We start from the raw sequence: 20,889 nt of genomic DNA, 5'->3' as shown, positions 1-20,889 counted from the left end.
ATTTCTTGCTTTTACAAAATCTATTGTGGATATTCCTGGTTGGTAGGTGGCCTTCCACATGATCCGTCAGAGAGCCAGGTCCCTTCTGGCTATGGCTCTGTCATCCCATGGGACCTTAAGAGTACTTTATTGGATCCTGTGCAACTGGTGGATAGATGGTTGAGTGAGGGGAGGGTGGTGAGAGACGTAGAGGATCCTACAGGAGGTTTTGAATGGGCTGTACCTGGAAACAGCATTTATCACTTCCACCCAGGTGCACTGGCTAGAACTGAGTCATATGCCCACATCTAGCTGCCTAGGAGGCAGGAAGAAACAGTCTAGCTGTGTGCCCAGAAAGTAGAGGGAATGGCTTTGGTTAATCCAGAGATTTCTTTGACACATACTACATCCCCCGCTGCATTCACTGATTACCTCCTGCCCGTCCTTCAGATCTCAGGGATGCCTTCTCTTACCTCTGTGACTAGGTCAAATCACCCTAGTCCTTCATGCGCCTCTCTTTTGTGGCAGTAATCACTGTTATAAATTCATGCTCCTTTGTGTTACTGTTTCTTCTGTGCTTGTTTCCCACTAGGTACTGTTCCTCGAGGATAGGAATTGTATCTCTTTTGCTCAGTCCCAACCCAGTGCTTGGTACATGTAGTCATTCAGTGAATATTTGTTGACTGAAGGAACCAAAATGAAAGAAAATGAATAGGTAATTGCCCCGTGGGCATCTACTGCTACCCAGCGTGGCTCCGGAGGAAGTCAGACTCAAATCCCATCCCACTCCCAGCCCTTAGTGCTACCTGTGGGTCCCAAATCTGACTCAACACCTTTCAGTGTGTCTAGGCATCTGAAAGGCCACTGCCCAGCTCCTGGCCCCTCTGATACTATTTCATTGCTAATAGACACCCTGCCCAAGGTTGTCCCCAGATGTTCCAGCCACTCTTCTCAACAAGGATTGTGTATTTTTGCCCTTCAGAGGCTGGCCTCATAGGGGTAGGGTGGCGTCGGGGCCCCAGACAGCCACGAGGTCTCCCTTACCCCACTGGCTCTGCTTATCCCTTAGATGCGTGTGTCCCCCTGACCTCCTGTCCCCTATCCCTCCCCAGAACAGGCTTTAGTGAAAGAGACTATCAGTGCTGTTGACAGGCTGACCGGGTGTGTAGAGGTTGCACTGAGGAAGGTGAAGTGTCAGACAAAACGTATCCTGAAGTCAAAGTCCACGCCTTGCCAAATTTCCAGCCTCCTTGGGAGACAAGTGCTAAATGTATTTGTTCTTATTATTTTGTCACCAGCATCCTTAATATTTGGTATAAGCTACCTATCCAGTGTGGAGAAGGGAAAAAAATTCTTACCTTTCAAATGTGTAACAGTGATGTGATGGTGGAATTTTGAACAGGAGGGGCAAAGGTATTCTGAGTGTGAACAGGTGAAACTGCAGGATAAGACACTGCCCAGCAGTAAGTCCTGTCCCTAGCAGCCTCACTCCTCCAGCCCCACCCTCGCCCCAGACCTAGCAAGCATGCAGCCCTGCATTGTGGGGCCTTGAAGCACTTGGGCAGAGGTGAGGGCGGTGTCGATCTGATGCTCTCCCACATTCCTTACAGATTGCAAAGGAAGATGCCATTCTGCCGGTAGCTCTCTTCCCATCTCTCTGCGAGCTCATCTTTCATAACAACCCTCTGGTGGCCCATACACAAGGTATGGTACCCACAAACCTGCCCCCTGAACCCAGTCTCCAAGAAGCAATGTGGGCATCCTCATCCCTACCTCAGTGCCGAGCCCTGCTCTGCTCTGCATCGTGGGTGGACAAGGTTCATAGTGCATTGGGGGCTGTAGAAAGCAACAGAGACCTCTGAGCACATGCTCTGCACTAACTCACCCTGACGGCAAACCTGTGAAGCGGGCATTTTTGTCCCCGTGCACAGTAGATGAAACTGAGGATCAGAGAGGGTCACAATCTACCCAACGTCACACAGCAACAAAGAGGCAGCGCTGGGAATGGAGTGCAGAATTATCTAGATCCTGCATGGGCTCTATAACAACACTTTACTCTGTGGAACAGGTCTGTTGTGACCTCACTACCCATTTCCCAGTTGGGGAGGAGTGGGAGGCCGAACTGCTGAGCCCTCCCCACCCAGAGCATGCTGAATGCAGTAGATGCTCTGTCAGTACTGGAACCCACTGTCAAAGATGCAGCAGCTGGAGGCATTTTAGAATCCTGGGCCCTGGAGTGACACTAGGGTATTCTAATCTCTACTCTACACTGTCTTCATTGCCTTGGGCAAATTCCTTAACCTCTCTGTGCCTCAGTTTCCTCACCTGTCAAATGGGCATAATATAGGTACCTACCTCCTAGAGCTGGTGCGAGAATTAAGTAAGTTTATACATGTACATGAACAGTGCCTGGCACACAGAAGCCCCCAGTAAATGTTAGCTAATAGTAATCTTATTTTCCCACCATGGCTCCAGGGGTCCCTCCACTGCTAAAAAGCTTCCTCCAGGAGCGGCTGGGAATCCACTTAATCCGAAGGAAGATGGTAAAGGCTAAGCATCACATTTTGATGCCTCGGAAGGACTCTCGGAAGGTAAGGCTTCAAAGGCAGGACCCCCCAAGCCCAGGGGGAGTGGAGCCTATTTTAATGCCTGCAGACCAACCTGGCAGCAGAGCTGCTCCCTCCCACAATATCTGGGGTCCCTCCGTTAGGTTTGTAGCAGCAGTTTTGTCTTCTCCTTCCCTCGCTCTCTTACATACAGATATACCCAGGAGAGACAAGACAGCCAGCCAGAGACCCAAAAGTCAGAGTAGGGAGGAGCCTGGGAGGGCATTGAGTCTGACCCCCTAACTTTACAGAGAAACTGAGGTCCAGAGAAGACGCTGTGGAGAGAAATCAGTCAGAAGACCCAGGTGTGAGTCTGGCTGCATCATTTTTCTAGCTGCCTGAACTGGGGCAAGATTTCCACTCTCTGAGCTTCAGCTTCTCAACTCTAAAACCTCTCAGAGCTGCTGAGAGGACTGGATGAAGCAACAGATATAAAAATACTTTATAAACTCCCAAAACCCCTACGAATGCAGGTTACAGTCACCTATGGGAATCGTGAATGGCTGCTCCAGGCCTAGAATACACATCTCCTGCCTGAATCTTGGGAAGCGTTTCCTACCGTTGACAGCAGTCTGCTCCCTCAGTACCTCCCCCAGCTAGTGGTCTTAGGTTTGCCTTCTGGGATGCTGTATAGTAAGTCAAATCCCTCTTTCATCCGAAGGATTTCAGAAATTTCTGTGAAATGCTGCTCCCTCCTGAACTTTAGTCTTCCTACAGCCAAAAGCTAGACTGGGCATTGCTGATCCCGAAAGTTAATTACAGTTATTCCCTGCCCACCCCCCCAGTCTGCTTCTGTACAGCCAAGCCCTTGTCTTGAGCCCTCAGAAGACCAGAGCAGCATGTAAAACCAGAAATAGAAATTCAGAGGGTTTCCATCATCTTTCCCCTTGTCTGTTGCCTCCCCTAAGGATCCTGCTACTTCCCTTCCCATCAGCCAGCTGGGAAGGGCACAGTCAGTGAGCCGGATGCTAAGTACGTAATCCCCTCTCCCACGTATGGAACACCCATGCTGAGACCTTGCACACGTGCTACCCTGTAACCCTCACCACAGACAAGGAAACAGGCTCAGAGAGATGAAATAACTTATTTGTTAAAAGGTAGTGTTGGGGTCCAGGGGCACCGCTACAGTTCCAACTAGTAGAGGATAAACACCAAGTATCAGTGGCCAAATGAGAAGCACATCAATGCTTTGTGAATCCAGGCAAACACCATCTAACCTCCAATGCAGGCTAGACTGGAGAGTGTTGTGTGGCCTGCAGGCAGGTTGGAGATGCCTACATGTCCCCTGTGTGCTCCCAGAGATGGGCTGTATGTACAGCCTTTTACTCACTCAGTTACACGGACCAAGGTTGCTGGCCCTCCCTCATACTAGGCATGGACAAGACAGGGGGGAAATGGAGAACCTGCCAGAGCAGGCCTGGACCCACCCAACGTGTAACCAAAACGCTGTATGAGGCCTCTATGTGTGAGAACACAAAGGGAAGATCAAACGGCCTGCCCTTGATGCTCAGCAGTCCAGCCCATCTGGGACACAGGGTCCAATGACTCTCAACCTCTGACCAATCAGATTATCCAGTCTTCCCTCAGGAAAGTGGTAGTGGGATAGAGAGTGTCCCCAGCACTCCTCCAGCACAGACCTGTGAGAGGGAGGAATAAATGTGGCCCCTTCTCCACCATACGGCAAATGACGGCACTTGGTGTTTTGGACACTGAGGCATGAGTTCTGAAAAAAGACTCTGGGTCCCTCAGGCTTCAAGTCTAAACACTGAGATTTTACATATTTCAAAAAGGAAATATTTTCTTAGAATCCTATTTTATAAAATCCTATTAATCCTATTATATAAAAGTCATCCGTCACACTCCCTAGTTTGTTAGGTACATTTGTGCGCACCATCTCATTTGGGAGAACTCTGCGAGACAGGCAGGCAGGGACTATTCTCCCATTTTGTAAGCTCAAACGATAGACTGTGCTTGAGATCTTTCTACTGCACTGCATGCCTGTCAGAGTACAGATATAAGTGGACCAAATACCTTTGACAAAGAATAAAAACAATTCACTGTATAACTAGGGAGGGGAAGCAGAACTAAGCCCAGCTGAGGGAGACTGGGCCCATGGCTCTCTCCTGGCAGATGAGGGAGAGGAGGAGGAGGCGGGAAGGATGACAGGCTTTTGCTAACTAAGGAAGCTGAGCAGTTCAGTGGGAAAGAAGTTATTGCCTTGGGTCTAACCCCTGAAAGAGATTTGCCTTATATAGGGGTCTTTATATAAGGTGCAGGGACTAGCACCCTGAAAGGGGCCTGGTGCTGCTGCCTTCCAGAGAACGGGGGACCACCTCCCCCAGGCCCCCCTAGGAGTCCCCGAGGGGAGTCAAGGGCACGGTGGGACACCTTGATCAGAGGAATGAGGCTGCTGCAGGCCAGAGTGATATGGTCAGTCATCTAGAATGAGGCCTGGAGCCTCTGCCACTGAACAACTCTGTGACCTTGGACAAGTCATTTTACCTCTCTGAGCCCCAGTTTCCTTATTTATAAAATGAGGACACTTATTCACTGGGTAGTTTGAGGTGTAAATAAAACTACATGCCATGTACGGGGTACATTGTAGATGCCCAATAAGTGTGGTTTTGCCCCCTCCCTCCCCCTATGAGACCTCACCCAGTGCTTTGACCACTATACCAGTTAGCCTTAGGCTGGTGATATCCAGGAGGAGAGATTCTGATTAGGAAGCAAGCCAATTCAGCCCTTCTCCCATGACAGGTGAAAACCCAAGTCCCAAAGGTGCCAAAGCAGCCTCTGATTCTCCATCACCCACCCATGACCACAATCAAGTCTTCCTCAAAGGAGATGCTGGAAACAGAGGCAGAGTTGACTAAAGAGCTGCCCGCCACCAAGACCATTTCTGTGGAGCGAGAGATGCCCATCGAGGGCCCGGATGGCCTTCCCCTCTCCCACCGGGCCTTCGTGCCACTGCCTCCCATCTGCTCCAACTCCACTGTGCATAGTGAGGACACATCCCGCCAGAGTGACGCTGCTGGCCGCCTCAGCCCAGACCACCCGTCAGATGAGGACACCAAGAGCACAGAGTCCATCTTCTTGACCCAGGTGCCTGGACCCACCTGCCCCTGCCCACTCGTTCCCAGCTCCCATGGGTTCCTGTCCAACCCTTAGACGGCTGGACTGCTGTAGGCAGCTGGAACTAAGCACAAGGCAGTTCTGGAAACCAGAAAGCAGCAGCCTTGGCTGAGCCTGCAAGCCCCTTCTGGGAGTTCCACTGATCCAGGGCTACTGGTAGGGACACCCATGGGGATAAGTCATGGTCCTGTAGCACAGACAACATCTGGGATTTGGCTGGGGCGTTGGTCAGACCAGTTTCTTGGAAGGATTTGCTGCTGCCTCTGCCTATGTGCATAAGGTCACCTCACTTCTGATGTTGCATCTGAATCCTGGGAGCACAGATGGATGAGACATGGGTCCTGCCCTCAAGATGTCCTCAGTCTAATAGGGGAGATGGACAGGAACTATGCATGCAGTCAGTGCTGAGACTGAGGAAAACTCAGGGGCTGGGAGCCTGGAGGAAGGAGGGATGCCTTTGTCCTAGACCAGGAGGGCTTCCTAGAAGCAGTTCAAATGAGCTGAGCTTTGCAGGCTGAGTAGGAGTTAACAAGGTGAAGAGCTGGGTAGCAAGGACATTCTGGGCAGAGTGAACAGAGTGAAGCAGGGTACAGAGGAAGGAAATTAAAATGGTACGTACAGAACCATGAATGATTCATTGTAAATACAGTAGAAAGGTGACATGTAGGAAAAGGGAAGTTTAGGCTGGAGGAGTTGGTAGGGCCCCCTTGAACTTTATTATTGTAACATTATTATCCTCCCTGATCTTCCTGCCTCCAGTCTTGCCCCTCCAATCTGCCAGATCTTTCCAAGATGTACATCCACCCATAAATTATCTAATTCTCTATCCATTCATCTCGTACTTGTTCCACACATGACTTATAGTGACATACAAATTCGTACAATATAAAAGTATCTTTATGAACTAAATCAGAACCTTCTTGGAACAAAACAGAGTATAAACAAACAAGTATTAAAAAATAATTGAGATAGTTGGATAAAAGGAAGATATGCACAGGAAAGGAAATAATAAGTGCAAGGCCAATTCTGTCACTCAAATGTGCACATCATGCACTGCCACTCTCATAATAGAGGTCTATTGCCAAAATGCAGTTCGAGCTTCCTAGTGGCCTAAGCAATACAGTCAATTATGAGTCACCATGATTGAAAAAAACAATCCCCCAATTGCCCAGGCTATAACCTCCAATACAATGTTGTCTTTTTCCTCCTGATCTTAGCAGACAAACGTTCAGTCTTTCATCATTAATTATGATTAACCGTGGGTTTTTCATAAATACCCTTTATCAGGTCAAGGAAATTTCTTTCTATTCGTAGCTTGTTGAGTATTTTCTATCATGAAGGGGTGTTAGATTTTGCCAAGTGCTTTTTCTGTGTCTCTTGCAATCATGTGGTTTTTGTCCTTTATCTGTTGATATGGTATATTACATTAATTGATTTCCAGATGTTAAATCAACCCTGCATACCTGGGATAAATCCCACTTTGACATGGCATATAATCCTTTTTATATGTTGCCGGTTCAGTTTGCTAGTATTTGGTGGGTATTTCTGTGTTTATATTCATAGGGATATTGGTCTGTAGTTTTCCTTTCTTGTGATGTCTTTCCCTAGTTTGGGTTTCAGGGTAATACTGACTTCAGAGAATGAGTGTTCCCTCTTCCTCTATTTTTTTTTTTTGGAAGAGTTTATGAAGGGTTGGTGTTAATTCTTTAAATGTTTGGTAGAATTCACTACTGAAGCCATCTGATCCTTGGCTTTTCTTTGTGGGAAGTTTTTAAATTACTAATTTGATATCTTTACTTGTTATAGGTCTACCCAGATTTTCTATTTCTTCTTTAGTCAGCCATAAGTTTTAATTAAGGGTATAACTACATTCCTACTGGTTTCATAAAGATGCTTCTTATAACACCATCACAGTAAGGCTAAAAAAGTGAATTCAGACAATGTTCACTGACCCCTTTTAAAACTCTTCCATGGCTTGCCATTACAGTGAGGATAAAGAAAATACAAACAAAAACAAAATAAACACCCTCAGCTTGGCATTTAAAGGTCCTTACCGAGCTGGGCCCTGCTTATTGCTCCAGCTGCCTATCTCTTTACGGTACCCTCCAACCACAGCAATATTTTACTCCCCACAAATGCACTTTGCTGTGTCTTAACTATGCATGTTTGCCCATGCTCTTCCCTGCCTGCAACAGTCCTCCTTTCTCATCACTTGCCATCTACCTGGGGATGGCTCTCCTGGTTCTTCAAGACTTCGCTCAGGCTAAGGCAACAACCCCTCCAGTGAGCTTCCTGGCCCCCCAGGCTGTTTAGGGCTTCCTGTGGGCTCACCCTGAACCCTTGTGCTCTCTCCTGTGACAGCATTTATCACAGTGTATGGTAACTATTTTTATGTCTGCTTCCTCTCACCCCAGTCTGGGTTCTTGCCCATAACAGGATCCAGCATGGGGACCCACACAGAGCTCAGAAGTGTTAAGGGAATGCATTTTCTTTTTCTTCTGGGGCACAGGTCAGTGGGCTGTCTTCCTCCATCTTCCAGAGGGATGATACAGAGATAAAGGAGAAAGACCAAAGACCACCACCCACAGCACCCAGAGAGGTGAAGAGGACTCAGAAGAAGCTCCCATCTGCCTCCTTCCCCAGAAAGTACCACGGCTCTGAGGAGCTGCTGACAGCCAAGCCTGATCCAGCCTTCACTGAGCCGAAAGGTACGTGAGGAGAATGGCTCCAGGCAAGGGGCTCTCTCCATGGCCCAGAGCAAGTCAGGGCAAAGCCAAGGCGGGTGCCAAGCCTCTTTTCCGGGCCAGGGTGTCATCTTCTGTCTGAATGTCTGTCAAAGGGCCCCTGAGGGTGTTCTGGTTTGGAGCCCTACTTGTCAGGACCCCTGGCCTGGACCTTCATTGGCTTTTGGGGAACCACAGCTGTTCAGAGATTGCAGCCAGTCTGGACCCAACTGCTTTGGTTGGAAAAGTCTCTCCAGGAAGGGTGTGACGAACAAACACCCAGACTGGTCAGATTCCCAAGGTCCTCCCCAGCCCAGTTAATATCCAAAGCGAACACCCAAAATCCTCCCTGTGTGGTTTGAGACAAGGGAGGCAGTGCCTTCTCCGGCCCCTTATTTCAGACTCTGCTGTATTAACAGTATCTGCAGTGGTGCTCAGCTGTGCTCTGTTGGGTGTCATTCTCTGCAGTGTAACCCCCTGAGGTTAATGGGTTCCTTGGGGTTACTCCCTTTCCCCACTCCTATGCTATTTTTCCATCAGGATCTGTGCACATAGGAAACAAGTATTCACTGAACAAATGATGGAACTTCTGGCACCACAACAGATCAGGGCAGGATATAGGAACAGTGTTTTCTTCTTGGAGCCCCTCATCTTTTTACCCAGGGCTGCTATGAAATGGGGAATGAAGAAATTGGGGGAGGCATCCAGGAGGAGGGGGATGCGCCTTGACCTTGTCTTTTTGCCCTAGGAATCCAGAAGAATGCACAGGCCTTGCAGCACATGTTGAAACATCCGCTCGTGTACCGCTCCTGCAAGCCCAGGCTGGACACTCTTCAGAAACACTATGTTCCCAAGGAGAAACGGGTAAACTTCCACCTCACTGTGTATGTGAACTGCCCCTCAGGACCCCACGGGTACAGAGGTGGCTGTCCCCTTGGGACCTTCAAAGAGCCATGCTTTTCCCTAGTGCCCCCAAGTTCTCCCCTGCCTGTCACTGTGACTGTATGAGGAGGTGAGGCCATGAAAGTCTGAGGAGAAGACTGGGATAACACTGTGCTCTCCTACCTCCCGCCAGACCCAGAGGATCCCTATTCCACCCCCCCGGAAGACTCGAGCCCAGCTGCTGGATGACGTCCTCATTCGCATGCGGGACCCCTGGAACATGACTGAGGCACCACTAGGTACGGCTCTGACCCCCCGTCCTCAGCTGCCAGGATCCAAGATCTAGCAGTTTACTCACCTGCTGGTATAGGCAAAGGGCTTGTGTTGGAGCAGGAAGGGCCCTTAGAGAGCATCTGCCCCAGACCTTCCTGTGTGCAGATGGAGAAACTGAGGCCTGAGTGAGGCAGAGAGTTGCCTAAAGTCACACAGCATGTTACCAATGGCTTGAGACAGAATCAGAAGGGGATACCTCTGGCTTCCTAGTGCCCAAACGGGAGAGACCATTTTCAGGCCCTCACATCCTCTTCCCACCCCTCCCACTTTCTGGGGGGTTCTGGACCCAGTCCCCACCGCTTTGGGCTAGGTGGGACCCAGGGTGACCTTGGTGGCCCTCGCGGCTTTTCTCCCTGCAGGAGCTGTCCTGTGCCAGCGGCCAGAGCAGCGGCTGGTGAACCAGAAGCAGTACCTGGAGGCCAAAAGGCTGCTGAAGGAGTTTCGTGCGCGGTACCGGCGGCTGGTGCGCTGCTCACTGCGGTTGGTGTTCGGGGCCACGGCACCACCCCAGGTCCGCCCGGCACTGAGCGAGGGCCAGCCTAAGAAGTTCGGCCGCTTCCTCGAGTTCATGGATGAGTTCTGCCAGGAGCCCACGGCCAGTGACTCGAAAGGCTAGGGCTGCGCACGGGGCCACGTGCGCCGCCCCGCCTGTGCCCCACACCCTCCGCAAGGGCTCCGTGCCCTTGACTGCTCCTTGGGACGGGTGCGGGCCTCCGGGCTCTGCTCAGCCTCACTCGCTGGCCGCCGAGAGTGGGGAGCTCGTCAGGACCTCCTCTCCCTGGGCCGGGCAGGAACCGGCACGTGGCCCAACAGCAATAAAGAGTGGGTGCATAAAGCAAGGTAGGCCTCATGCCTTTTCGGAGCCTAGGCCAGGTTGTTGCACTGGGGAAAGAAACCCCAGCTGATGCGCATCCCTAGAGTCCTGTGGGAAACCTGCCTGAGTCACACAGAGTGATAACACTGTGTTACCCCACAGAGCTGGGATAAGCACTAGGACGGAAAACAGGGTTGATGAAACAGAGAAACAGCACAGAATCTAAAGCTCAGAGACGTTAACTAACTTGCCCACAGCCACTAGTGAGTGAGTGAGTGTGTGTGTGTGCGCGCGTGCACGTTGGGAGCAGGGTGGGTACAAAACTGAGGCCTCTAGGCCCCCAAAAGCCTCTAGGCTTTCTCTGTTGGGCAGCTTTTTCCACTGTGAGGGCAAATGTGGGGAGAGGGAAGAGAGGATTGGGAATTTCCTTATTAGATGGCCATGACCACAAAGTTGGGACAAGTTGAGGGGAGGGCTTACATGGAGTTTCCCAAGGTTTTCTAATCCAGGACATAAGCTGAAGTCCCATATGCAAATACAGTGGGATGTGGCTCTAAAACAGACCCTGGGACTGTGCAAGGTCAACCTGGACTCAGGTTAAGTAAGCTAGTTCTGGCCAAAGCAGCCTATGGGGTTGCCCCATTCTCATGAATGCACAGTAGTCAGCACCTACTATAGAGGAGGATCAGGAGAAGGCCACTGGGGCTGATTCCAGAGATGTGCATTTGGGTGTGGGTGCTGGGTGTGACCTAGTCACCTGGGCAATGATTTCTCCTAAGACTGCTTTCCTGGAGGTGCCTACTATTCAGACCTGGGGAGCAGGCCTGCAGTTCCCAGGGTCCAGGAAGCAGTGGCATAAGGATTAAGGACCCACAGCAAGGCACAAACTCCCACAACCTAAGGTGCAATTAAGGCGATTATAGAAATACAGTCTTGTAGCCACAGGTCTGTGGTGCAGTATCTGCTGTATTTCAAGTGCGAGACTATTAGGACACAAGTGTTCGCATATTATCATCACACTCAACCAACCACAGTCACATACATGTGGCCAGTTACATATTTACACCAAGCTGTGGTCATACCAGACACATATTCAAGTTCAGACAGTCACATACACAATCACATACAGTCCCATACACATATCAAGTTACAAAGTCAGTTACGTCTCACTCATTCGCACAGGCACCTGGACAGATTCAGGTAATAAACACAGTGCTACCCTCAGCGGCACTCATGTGCTGGGGCATGTTGCTGACTTACCACGTTGGATCTCCTAGGCCCAAAATCATCCTTCCGCTAATGTTAGGAAGGAGAATCCACCCCAACATTCACACTGTAAACCTCGCTAGGTTTAAGTTCGGGAGATTTGGAATGCTCCCTTCAGCCAGAAACACTATCAAACCATGAGCTCTCAGGCCTGAAAGGCTCCTGGGAACATCCTATCCCAGCCTCAAGGCATGAAGCCTCTTGCAATCTCCCCAACAGATCATTCAGCTCCTGCTTACACATCTAGTGACAGGGCGCTCATTCCCTACAAAGGCTGTCCCTTCCTTTGTTGGGAAAACTATTGGATGGCTCTAGCCATTGGACTAAGCATCTGCCTAAGTCCCTCAGTAGTCCTAGCTCTGCTTTTGGGCCCAGAGTATATCTGCTCTCTCTGCCAGGCTGGCCCTTTACCGATACGAGACTATCCTGAAGAGGCTATACCTATCTAGGCCAGACGCTCTTAACTTTCTCAGTTATTCCACATGAGATACCATCTGAATAAATTGGTTCTCCCATCATTCTGAATGCCGAAGCAAGACATTCCAACACAGGGCATCTCCCAGAGCAAAGATAGCACCAAAACTCAAACACACATAGTCTAAGCGCAGCTCAGATTTGCCTGAGATTGCTCTCCAGAGATACGACTGACTAGAAACAGAACATTCATGAGTTTGCTTTACTGTATTCTCAACTTGGGCCTCTCCTCAACCTGGCAAGCCTACACTGAAGAATGCACTTTGGTATTGTTTAAACAGCACATCATCCCATTTGATCCCTTAGCAGAAGCATCCCTGACAGGGCACACCTGTTCTGAGTCCTCTGTCTTTGTCAAAAAGCTCCTTGTGATGAGCTGGAGAGGAGGCAGCCAGCAATGGCAGTGCCAAGGGTCTGGGCCCCTTCTGCAATCTAATGCAGACAACAGGTTGAATGAAACCAAAATCCAAACCATTTTCTACTTCTAGGTTGGAGGGGATAAGGCCCTAAGGACAGCTGTTTATACAAAGAACTAAGAGTAAATAGTACATCAGTCACACACAGACAAAAAAATCCATTAGTTGGCATTTAAGATAATCATTTTTCCTTTACATAGTTACCCATTCTCATTAGGACTCAAAGGTTCTGCTGGAGGTTAAGGGTTGAACCCACTGAGGGAAAGCCCTGCTCCTACTGGTGGCACAGCTTGGAGAGGGGGCAGGGCCAACAAGGGAGAATCTGCTGCCGCCGTCTGGAGCCAGTCCCCAAAGCTGCTCCTGAGCTCTCATGGCTTGATCTTTGAGGAGTACATTCCCTGTTTCTACCCCTTATTAAATGAGAGGAAAGGAAGAAGAACAAGCCTGGCCTTACCCTGGCTTTGTCCAACTAGTTCTTGACTTAAGACACCAGAAAACGTAGAAAGAGAGCCTGCCCCCACTTTGAGGTTGCCTCCCACAATTACTGAAACAAGGCATTAAGGAAGCATTTTCTCACAAAGCAAAATGTGTAAATATTTCTCTTAGGAAAAAAAATACTGATAATACATAGAACAATGTGCACATTCAGTCTTGGTACTTTTCCTTCATCCAATTTAACCAATTTCTAAACTGGTGACTTCTGTATATATTCACTGTGGATAACGTGCAAAGATGCATTTCTGGATCATCTTTAGAGGAAAGTCTATTCAGCATCCTCTTTTCCTAGAATCCCACCCCCACCCCTCAAAAAAAAAAAAAAAAAAGACCTGCTTTCTCATTGAGTCACAAGAATTTATAAACAGCTATACTCACTTCTAAAAGCCAAGTCAAAGGAACCAATCTGGGTTGATAAGGAAAAGGCTGGCTGAGAAAAATTAAGTCCCTAAGGAGTTCTTGATTTTCAAAGAAAAGTGAAGGGTTGGTTGGGTTCTAATCCTTGGTAGTTTAAATGACGGCTATTCCAATCAAAATATATCACTTCCCAAGATTTCACATTCACATTACTCTCACTATGGGGGTTTTCCCTGCCTGGGTGTGTATTCAGGGGATCTGGGTACATTTTAATTCTAACTGTAAAAAGCAGGAAGAAAAAACTTAAAACAATCATTCGGGTGTCCCCCTCATTAGCAGATTGTGTGTGTGTAACTTAGAGGACTATTCATTCAGACCCTAGACAACTACAGTACACATATGACACAGGGCACTGAACCTCAAGTTCCTCATTTCTTAAAAAAAAGAAGAAGGGCATCAGGGGGTATAGTTTGACTTGGATAATTTCCATGCCCATTCCAGCTACCTAACATTTTATGATTATGATCCAGCCTTCATTTTTCTTCCCTTCCTCACCTGCTCGCCTTCCATCTCAATGGAAAGGCACGCAGGAAAAAGGAAAGGAATCCCAAGTTGCTGCCAGCTCTGGTGAGAGGTCTGGTTGGGGAAGAGGTTAGTAGGTTACTAAGTTGAGAGTGAGCCTCCTCTGACCATGTCAGTGACCCACAACCTTCCTCATTTCTTGGGGCTTTACGCTAAAAGCAGCTCCTAAAGAGATGCTATTGTCCTATAATCACTGGAGGAGAAAAATCATTCTCCACTGGTAAAATTACTTAAGAAATGGAGAGCAGTATTGCAATCAAATTCACAAATACTGATGGGGGTATCTAAAATGTTCAAGGGTGCTGGACAGTACCTTGAATGGGCCATCCAAGATCATCACTATGGTCTTTCATGAAACCATTAACGAGCTCTCCAGCCACACATGCATTCAAATACATTCCAGTAGACACTGAGCTCATCAAGAGCAGGGCTGTCCTTTCCATCTTTATAGCCATGACTTTGCACAGGGTTGGCACAAGTTCGAAGCTCAGGAAGTATCTGTCAAATGGAACAAAAAGGACAAACGGCACAGCCTTCGGTCATCAGCTTCACCAGTCAAGCACAATGGCAGCTTTCCATCTTAGTTTGTCTGTTTGTAAGAACATAGCAATTAATTAAGCAGCTTTAATCTCTTAAGGGCATTTTTCCTTAAGAGAAGATGAACAAAAAACACAGAAAGCATTCATCACCAGTGCTTCCTCCAGGCAAAAATTTAAAGATTAAGTTTAAAAAAATAAATGAAGCCACTTAAAAAAGGTTTTCCTGGAAAGCTTCAGCCAAGAAGAAGAAGCCTTCTAAAAAGAGGCAATTACATGAAAGGGGCCAGGGGCTAGATACATAATCCCCAGATTTGACATTAACCCAACAGGCCCAGATGACTTCTTTCAGCAGATACAATCAACGGATCATGAACATGTTCCCGAAGTATCTTTCCCACTTGATAAAAAAAAGGGCTGAGAGCCCCCTTCTTAGGGCATTACATTTCTTGGATTTCCCATCAGAATGACCTCTATCCTCCAACCTCTCATAACTTCCCCTTTAATAAGAAAAAACACAGAAAGCATATACACAAGGAACAGAGTTAGGAGAACATGGGAAATTTCTATGGTGAATCAGATTCCAGTGATTTGTGAGAAATGTTTGTTTTCTGAGATACCGTATCTTTCATTCTAGCTCACAAACCCTCCCCATCATTGTTTTCCTTTGTCTTTTTCTCCAAAGAATTCACGTCAACAACTCCATTTGTGACCAACTTCACAATCAAGCAACAGGAGAGGGAAATTTTCCAGAAAGAAGTGTTCAGGTTTTAGTTGTTAAGTATGGGAAGCATCTTAAAATACAGATAATACCTTAGTGGTTTTACCCTCCTCCAAAGCCAAGCAGATGAAAGATTAAGCCTCCTCCCTCCTTAACCTAAACTGCTTTGTCTATATTTGAAGGACTGCTGTTCAGCTGGAAGTTTGGAAACAACAACTGTCAATACCATTCAAGGTTCCACAGTAGGTGGTCAATAAGCTGGATCCAGCTTTTGGAATATTTGCCTAACAAGAAATTTTCACTCTGCACCTGATGCTAAAACTTGTTGCTACTGCTAAGCAATTTCTTAAAATGAAAGTATTATTTGGGGGAAATATTTAAAATATATATCTTTTCTATTAAAAATATTTATCTTTTTTCCAAAACCAAAAATCAGTTCCAACTGAAGTGTTTTTCAAATGATTGAAGATATAGAAAAAGGTGACAAGTGGAAAAATAAGTGTCTTTGCTACTACCAATGAGACTAGCCTTCCAATAACATTTACTAAGATCGAAAAGGAACTCCATGAAATGGCAGTTAACTGATGTCTTCTCTGAGGGCATTTAGTAAGTCACCCTCCCTGTCCTCTACAAACCAGTGCCAGCTCTTCTATCTTGGGCACCAATATGCCCTCCAGCAGCCTTTGGAGGGCGTATGTTGCTGGTAGGACCTAAAACTGAAGTGGTATGAATATAAAGTACTGATGTATATTTTCTAAACAAACATCTGCACGTGTGCACGCACAAACACACAGAACACAGAATACATACATTCAGGTAAGTGACACTCCCCACCAAAGCAGTCACTGAGGAGGTTCCACAAATCTCAGTGATTACCAAAATACTTAAGACATCTCTGGAACGCCTCTTTGGGAACTGTTTATGAGCTGCCCAAGAAAACGGCTCTGACTGCTTTACAGATGCACCTCATTTCTGACTCCAAACCCTCTAGGTAACCTACCTTCTCTTCCAGAAGCTTCAAATAGCTTCTGACTAGTTTCAAACTAAAATTCTCTTTCCTATAACCCCAAAGGTTAAAGATTTGCCGAGAAGAAGGGAGGCAAATCTCCTGAGAAGAAGCAAAAGTAGGTGATATAGTAAATCCTTTGTGATCTTGATAAGTGAGTCGCTGTTCTGGATCTTAGCTTCTGCCTTAGTAAGAGGAGGAAGTTGGAATAGATGACCATTAACGTCCTTTGCAGTTCGAACATTAGATGTCTAGATGTCTCTAGACTTTGAGGACAGTTCCAGAGATGTTTTCACCAATGGCAACATCATTGGAAAAACTATGCAGCATCCTGCTGAGGCCACCTGAGGGGAACAACATACATTGGGATATATAAGATCTGAAAGGTTTGTTAAAATGCCAGTCACATGACTTTATAGTAACAGCTCGTACATGCACAGGGAATGCCAGGCCACCTGAGATTCCCTAAAATCGTATCTTAATCCCTACTCTCAATGAGCCCAGATGGGCAGAAGCACCAAGCACCACCAGAGATGCAAAAGACACATGGTGTCAGCTGCTAAGGAAAATAAACCCCAAAGGTCCATGGGACTGAATTTACCAGCTGCATCCAGCTAGATTCCTTGTTTCCACAGTAGGGAGTTTCAGTATTGTTCTTGCCTGACTTCTGGGCAAATTTTTTGGATTTTAGATCAACACTGCAGATAACTCTTGGCCATATGGAGAGTAACAATGAAGTCCAATCGTAGTTTATCTAGCAGAGTGGAACCCCGGGAAAACAGAAGGCTGTACACTGTAGGGATGGGGATAATTGCACAGTATATGTTTACACTTCCAGTCAATCTCAATTATCTGCATGTGGATTTTGCACAATCAACATTCAAAGCCCAGCTAGCTTTCTCTAGGCTCTCCTGGTACGTCCTTGGATCGCTGTCCATTATGGCAACCTCTTAAGTGTGGAAAATCCATGGGATTTGTTGTTGGGAGACCCAGCAGTCAGTCTGGGCTATGCCCTTAGTAGTTGAGAGAACCTGAACATCTGCACTGCAGTTTCATCATCTAAAAATGGGACTAATACCACTTACATGTTAGGTCTCCTGAAAAGACCAAATTAAACAATGACTATGAATGTGGTCTGTCAACTATATAGCATTAATCAAATGTTATTTTTTAAACAAGGAATGTAAATTAACTTTTGTAGAAGCATAGAAACTGATTTAATTAGGAATATTTACTTGTGGCAAGGGTAAGAAGGGGGAACATAATCTTTTTGGATCTGCCAAAGAACTACACTGTTCCACTTCTTTGAAAAAAGATGGAACTAATTTTTATCTGCACGGCTGATATAAAACAACACCTGTTGAAAGAAGTCAGGAGGTCTATCAGTTTGAGAAGGTATCCCCTTTTCCTCTACCATTTCTAACCCTGGCCATTGTGCTCCTGAATCTCATTCCAAGCAGGTGCTGCCAGCTTTGGCCCAGACGCCCTAAGGGGTGGGTCACTTAGAGGGTGAGGAGCGCTTCTGGCCTGGGTCACGGGGAGGCAGAGATGCAGCTCCCTTGGATATATATACTACGAAGGCCCGAGACCTCTCAGAATCATGCTAGACAGTGTTTTGCCATTAAAAGAAACCCTAAGTGAGAACACTCATTTCTCCGGGGTGAATGATCAAGCCCAAAGACCTCTGAAAAATAGGCAACACTGTTCAGCGGGTGCTACTTGGCCCCAGCCATGCTACTGGACCGCAAGAGGTACTGATCCACGCTTCCTTTCCGCCGACTCACAGTCCGCCTCTCACTGTCAAACATGCGCTGCAAGTGCAGAGCGAGCTGCCGGTCCTCTTCCTCTTGCTGCAATTTCTGCTCCATCTCTCGCAGTACTGGGTCTGCTGGGGCCAGACCCACCTCACCACTGCCTTGTCGCAGTTTCTTAAGGGAGCCATTTTGTTCCAAGTGCTTGGTCTTACAGCGTCTTTTCCTGCCCCGACGCAAGGGAGGAAGTGGCTCCTCACCTAGGCTGTCTGCCAGAACACCGTTAGGCAGATCAAAGTGATTCACCGTCTTCAGCTGTTTCTTTGTTTTGAGGACCCCGCCCAACACACTGTTTTTAGGTAGCACTGAATTAACTGCTGAGATTCTCATAGTTGTTGTTATACAGGTTTTATCTAACTTGGCATCTGGGGATGACCCTGACCCTTCAAACTGCTCTCTCTCCAAAGAAGTCCCACTGGCTCCCACTCTGAGTTCTGAAGAACAGCAGGTTTCTAATGGGATCTCAGTGCTCCTTTTACTGTCACCGCCCTGTTCTTCTTTTGTCTGGCTAACAGAGGGGAAATAATCAAGGTCAGTGGGGGTAGGTCCTGTATACTCAGAGAGTACTTGCCCACTGGACAGTCTTGTATTTAAAGCCAGAAGTGGCTTCTCCTTGCTAGAATGGGTAACTTCAGTGACGAGTAAGTCTTCCCCTGTTTCTGGAGCCAGGGAGGTGAGGGTGGCTTTCGAAAGGGTCTTTTTGATCTGCCGCTCCTGAAAGATCTGTTCCCACTTTTTGAGGATCCGTGGACTGGCCTCATAAGAAGTCTGCTTCTGCAGGCTTCTGTTTAGGTTGCGGGGTGTTGATTTGATGATGAGGGGACTCAGTACACGGCCATCAGGGAGCCTCTTGGGAGGAGTACACGGTGAGCAGACAATGGGCTTGAAATGGTTTAGTTCTTCGGAGATGCTGTCGTTGCTCTCAGGGCTGATGGAGCGCTCTGGCTTATGCAAGGAAGCCAAGGATGAGAGGGAGCTGAAGGGCAGACGCTTTTCAATGGTTAAGTCAGGGGCCGAGAGGCAGCGGTTGTTTTGGGTGGACAAGAGGACGCCAATGATGGGGTTGGAGGCTGGGGTCATGGTTGTGACCTGAAAGAGATTTAAAAGATTACAGATACATACATATATACACATATTTTTTTTTCTTCATAATGCCTGCTTGATAGTAGAGGGATAGGGAGGAAAAGGGTAAGAAAAGGGATAAAGGGTCATATGAGCCTAAGAACTGTAGAAAATCCCTAACCTAGAATGCACCCACCATTTGCAGAAATTCCTACATACTTGAAACAATTAATGAAATTGAAAATTCTGGGGAAAAAAAACTCATCCAGAACTTTTAAGAAGGTTCTTCTAGTGGCCCTCATTCCACCCATCTGGCTACTAATTCAAACTCTCTTCCTTCACATCTATTTTATAAAATTCTCCAACATAATCAGTATGCCTAGGACCCATTCTGCCTCTTCTCATCTGGAACAGTTTCTCCTGTGGCCGTGTGCAGGACGGGACTAGAGAGTCCCAGAAGCCTGTGTCTGAGGTCTACCTTGGCTTTGCTGGTTGGGGCTGCTCTCAGTCTGCCCTTCACTCTGTCCTGACCAGTGTCACTGCAGCTCTGACTCCTTTCCATCTTGGAATTTAGGTTCCTAAAAGAGAATAAATAAAAGACAAATAGTCAAAAGTAGCCCATGATTGCTAAGGAAAAAGAATGACAATCTCTTCTGTGCTTTCAAAGCCACGCAGCTACAATAGAAAATGAATTAATTTATTAACAAAATGCATTCTAAGAACAAATCCTGTCCAAAGAGAGAGGGAATTCTCCAGAGAGGACATCTAGTTTAAGCCTTTGTTTCCAAACTCAGATCCTGCCTAAGTAACGCAAGACCAATGGCTATTTCACTCACGCTTAGAGAAATGTAGGGACACCTCACCTTCCTTAATAGGGTGGATACAGTATTAAATCACCTTTACAAACAATACATTTTTTTCCTTTGATTAGGCCCAAACCTCTCCTCAAGCAATCTAAATCAGCCATGAAACAAATATTTAAGAACTTATAAAATGCATAGCAATGCACTAGATTCCTATGCAAGGAGTAAAAATTAAATATAGTCTCTCCCTTAATCCATTACATTTGAGCTTCCAAAGGCCTACATCCTTTGGAATTAAGAGGTTTCAAGAACACATGACTTTTCTTTTTTTGTCTTATGCATGCATTACATTATGACTTTACAATGCAAACCAAAAACCAAATTACCTATATTATAACATTAATCTTACTGTGTAAGAATTATGTACAGATGACTGTCACCTGCCCCAGAGACTGTAAGTAGGGATTCTTGACTATCTTATTACTCACCTTTGTTTTCTACTCTCCAACTCTTGCCTAATACATGTCTGGTGAGACTAATGCTTTTACAAATGTTTGCAAGAGATATTTTACCTGTGATACAACTCTGCTCTGTAAGCATTTAACATACACTTACTATATGCCAGTCACTGATGAGCACTATCTGGGCACTGGAAATACAGAAAAGAATGAGGTACAGTCTAGGTCTTCAAGGAATCAGAGTCCAGTGAAGCAGACAAATAATTCAATACAATACAGTGAAATGGTACAACAAAAAAATTATGCCTAAGAATGGCATAAAAGAGAGAGTTATTAATTACCTGGGATGGAGTGAGAGCAGGGTTGCAAAAGCCTTCCTATGGCATATATATTTTGAAGGATAAATAAGAATTTGCCAGAAGGCAAGATGGCC

The 20,889-nt window shown here is 46.8% G+C and overlaps 2 protein-coding genes across 26 annotated transcripts in view; one reads left to right on the top strand and one right to left on the bottom strand.

Moving 5' to 3' along the window:
* Positions 1–10,995, top strand: part of XRRA1 (X-ray radiation resistance associated 1) — an 88,486-nt gene extending 77,491 nt beyond the window's left edge. For 18 of the 24 annotated variants that reach the window (XM_057553051.1, XM_057553041.1, XM_057553055.1 and 15 more), the window contains 7 exons: positions 1,590–1,683; positions 2,455–2,570; positions 5,343–5,687; positions 8,227–8,425; positions 9,189–9,304; positions 9,516–9,621; positions 10,015–10,986. In XM_057553051.1, coding sequence (XP_057409034.1) covers positions 1,590–1,683; positions 2,455–2,570; positions 5,343–5,687; positions 8,227–8,425; positions 9,189–9,304; positions 9,516–9,621; positions 10,015–10,271 — 1,233 coding nt within the window. In that variant the 3' untranslated portion in view covers positions 10,272–10,986. Of the gene's footprint in view, positions 1–1,589; positions 1,684–2,454; positions 2,571–5,342; positions 5,688–8,226; positions 8,426–9,188; positions 9,305–9,515; positions 9,622–10,014 lie in introns of all 24 variants that reach the window. The other 6 variants (XM_007173738.3, XM_057553036.1, XM_057553035.1 and 3 more) reach the window with 3 other exon arrangements.
* A 57-nt stretch (positions 10,996–11,052) lies between these two features.
* RNF169 (ring finger protein 169) overlaps positions 11,053–20,889 on the bottom strand; it is a 94,026-nt gene continuing 84,189 nt past the window's right edge. The window contains exons 5-7 of one of the 2 annotated variants that reach the window (XR_009009274.1): positions 19,674–19,773; positions 16,317–19,222; positions 11,053–14,557 (exon numbers count right to left, since the gene is read on the bottom strand). Coding sequence is in view for 1 of the 2 variants with exons in the window: in XM_057553059.1 (XP_057409042.1) it covers positions 18,038–19,222; positions 19,674–19,773 (1,285 nt within the window). In the remaining variant the exon portion in view is untranslated. Of the gene's footprint in view, positions 14,558–15,081; positions 19,223–19,673; positions 19,774–20,889 lie in introns of those variants that run through there. The other variant, XM_057553059.1, reaches the window with a different exon arrangement.

This window comes from Balaenoptera acutorostrata, chromosome 9, assembly GCF_949987535.1.
Source record: "Balaenoptera acutorostrata chromosome 9, mBalAcu1.1, whole genome shotgun sequence".
NCBI classification, from domain to species: domain Eukaryota; kingdom Metazoa; phylum Chordata; class Mammalia; order Artiodactyla; family Balaenopteridae; genus Balaenoptera; species Balaenoptera acutorostrata.
This window is presented reverse-complemented; position numbering and strand designations above follow the sequence as displayed.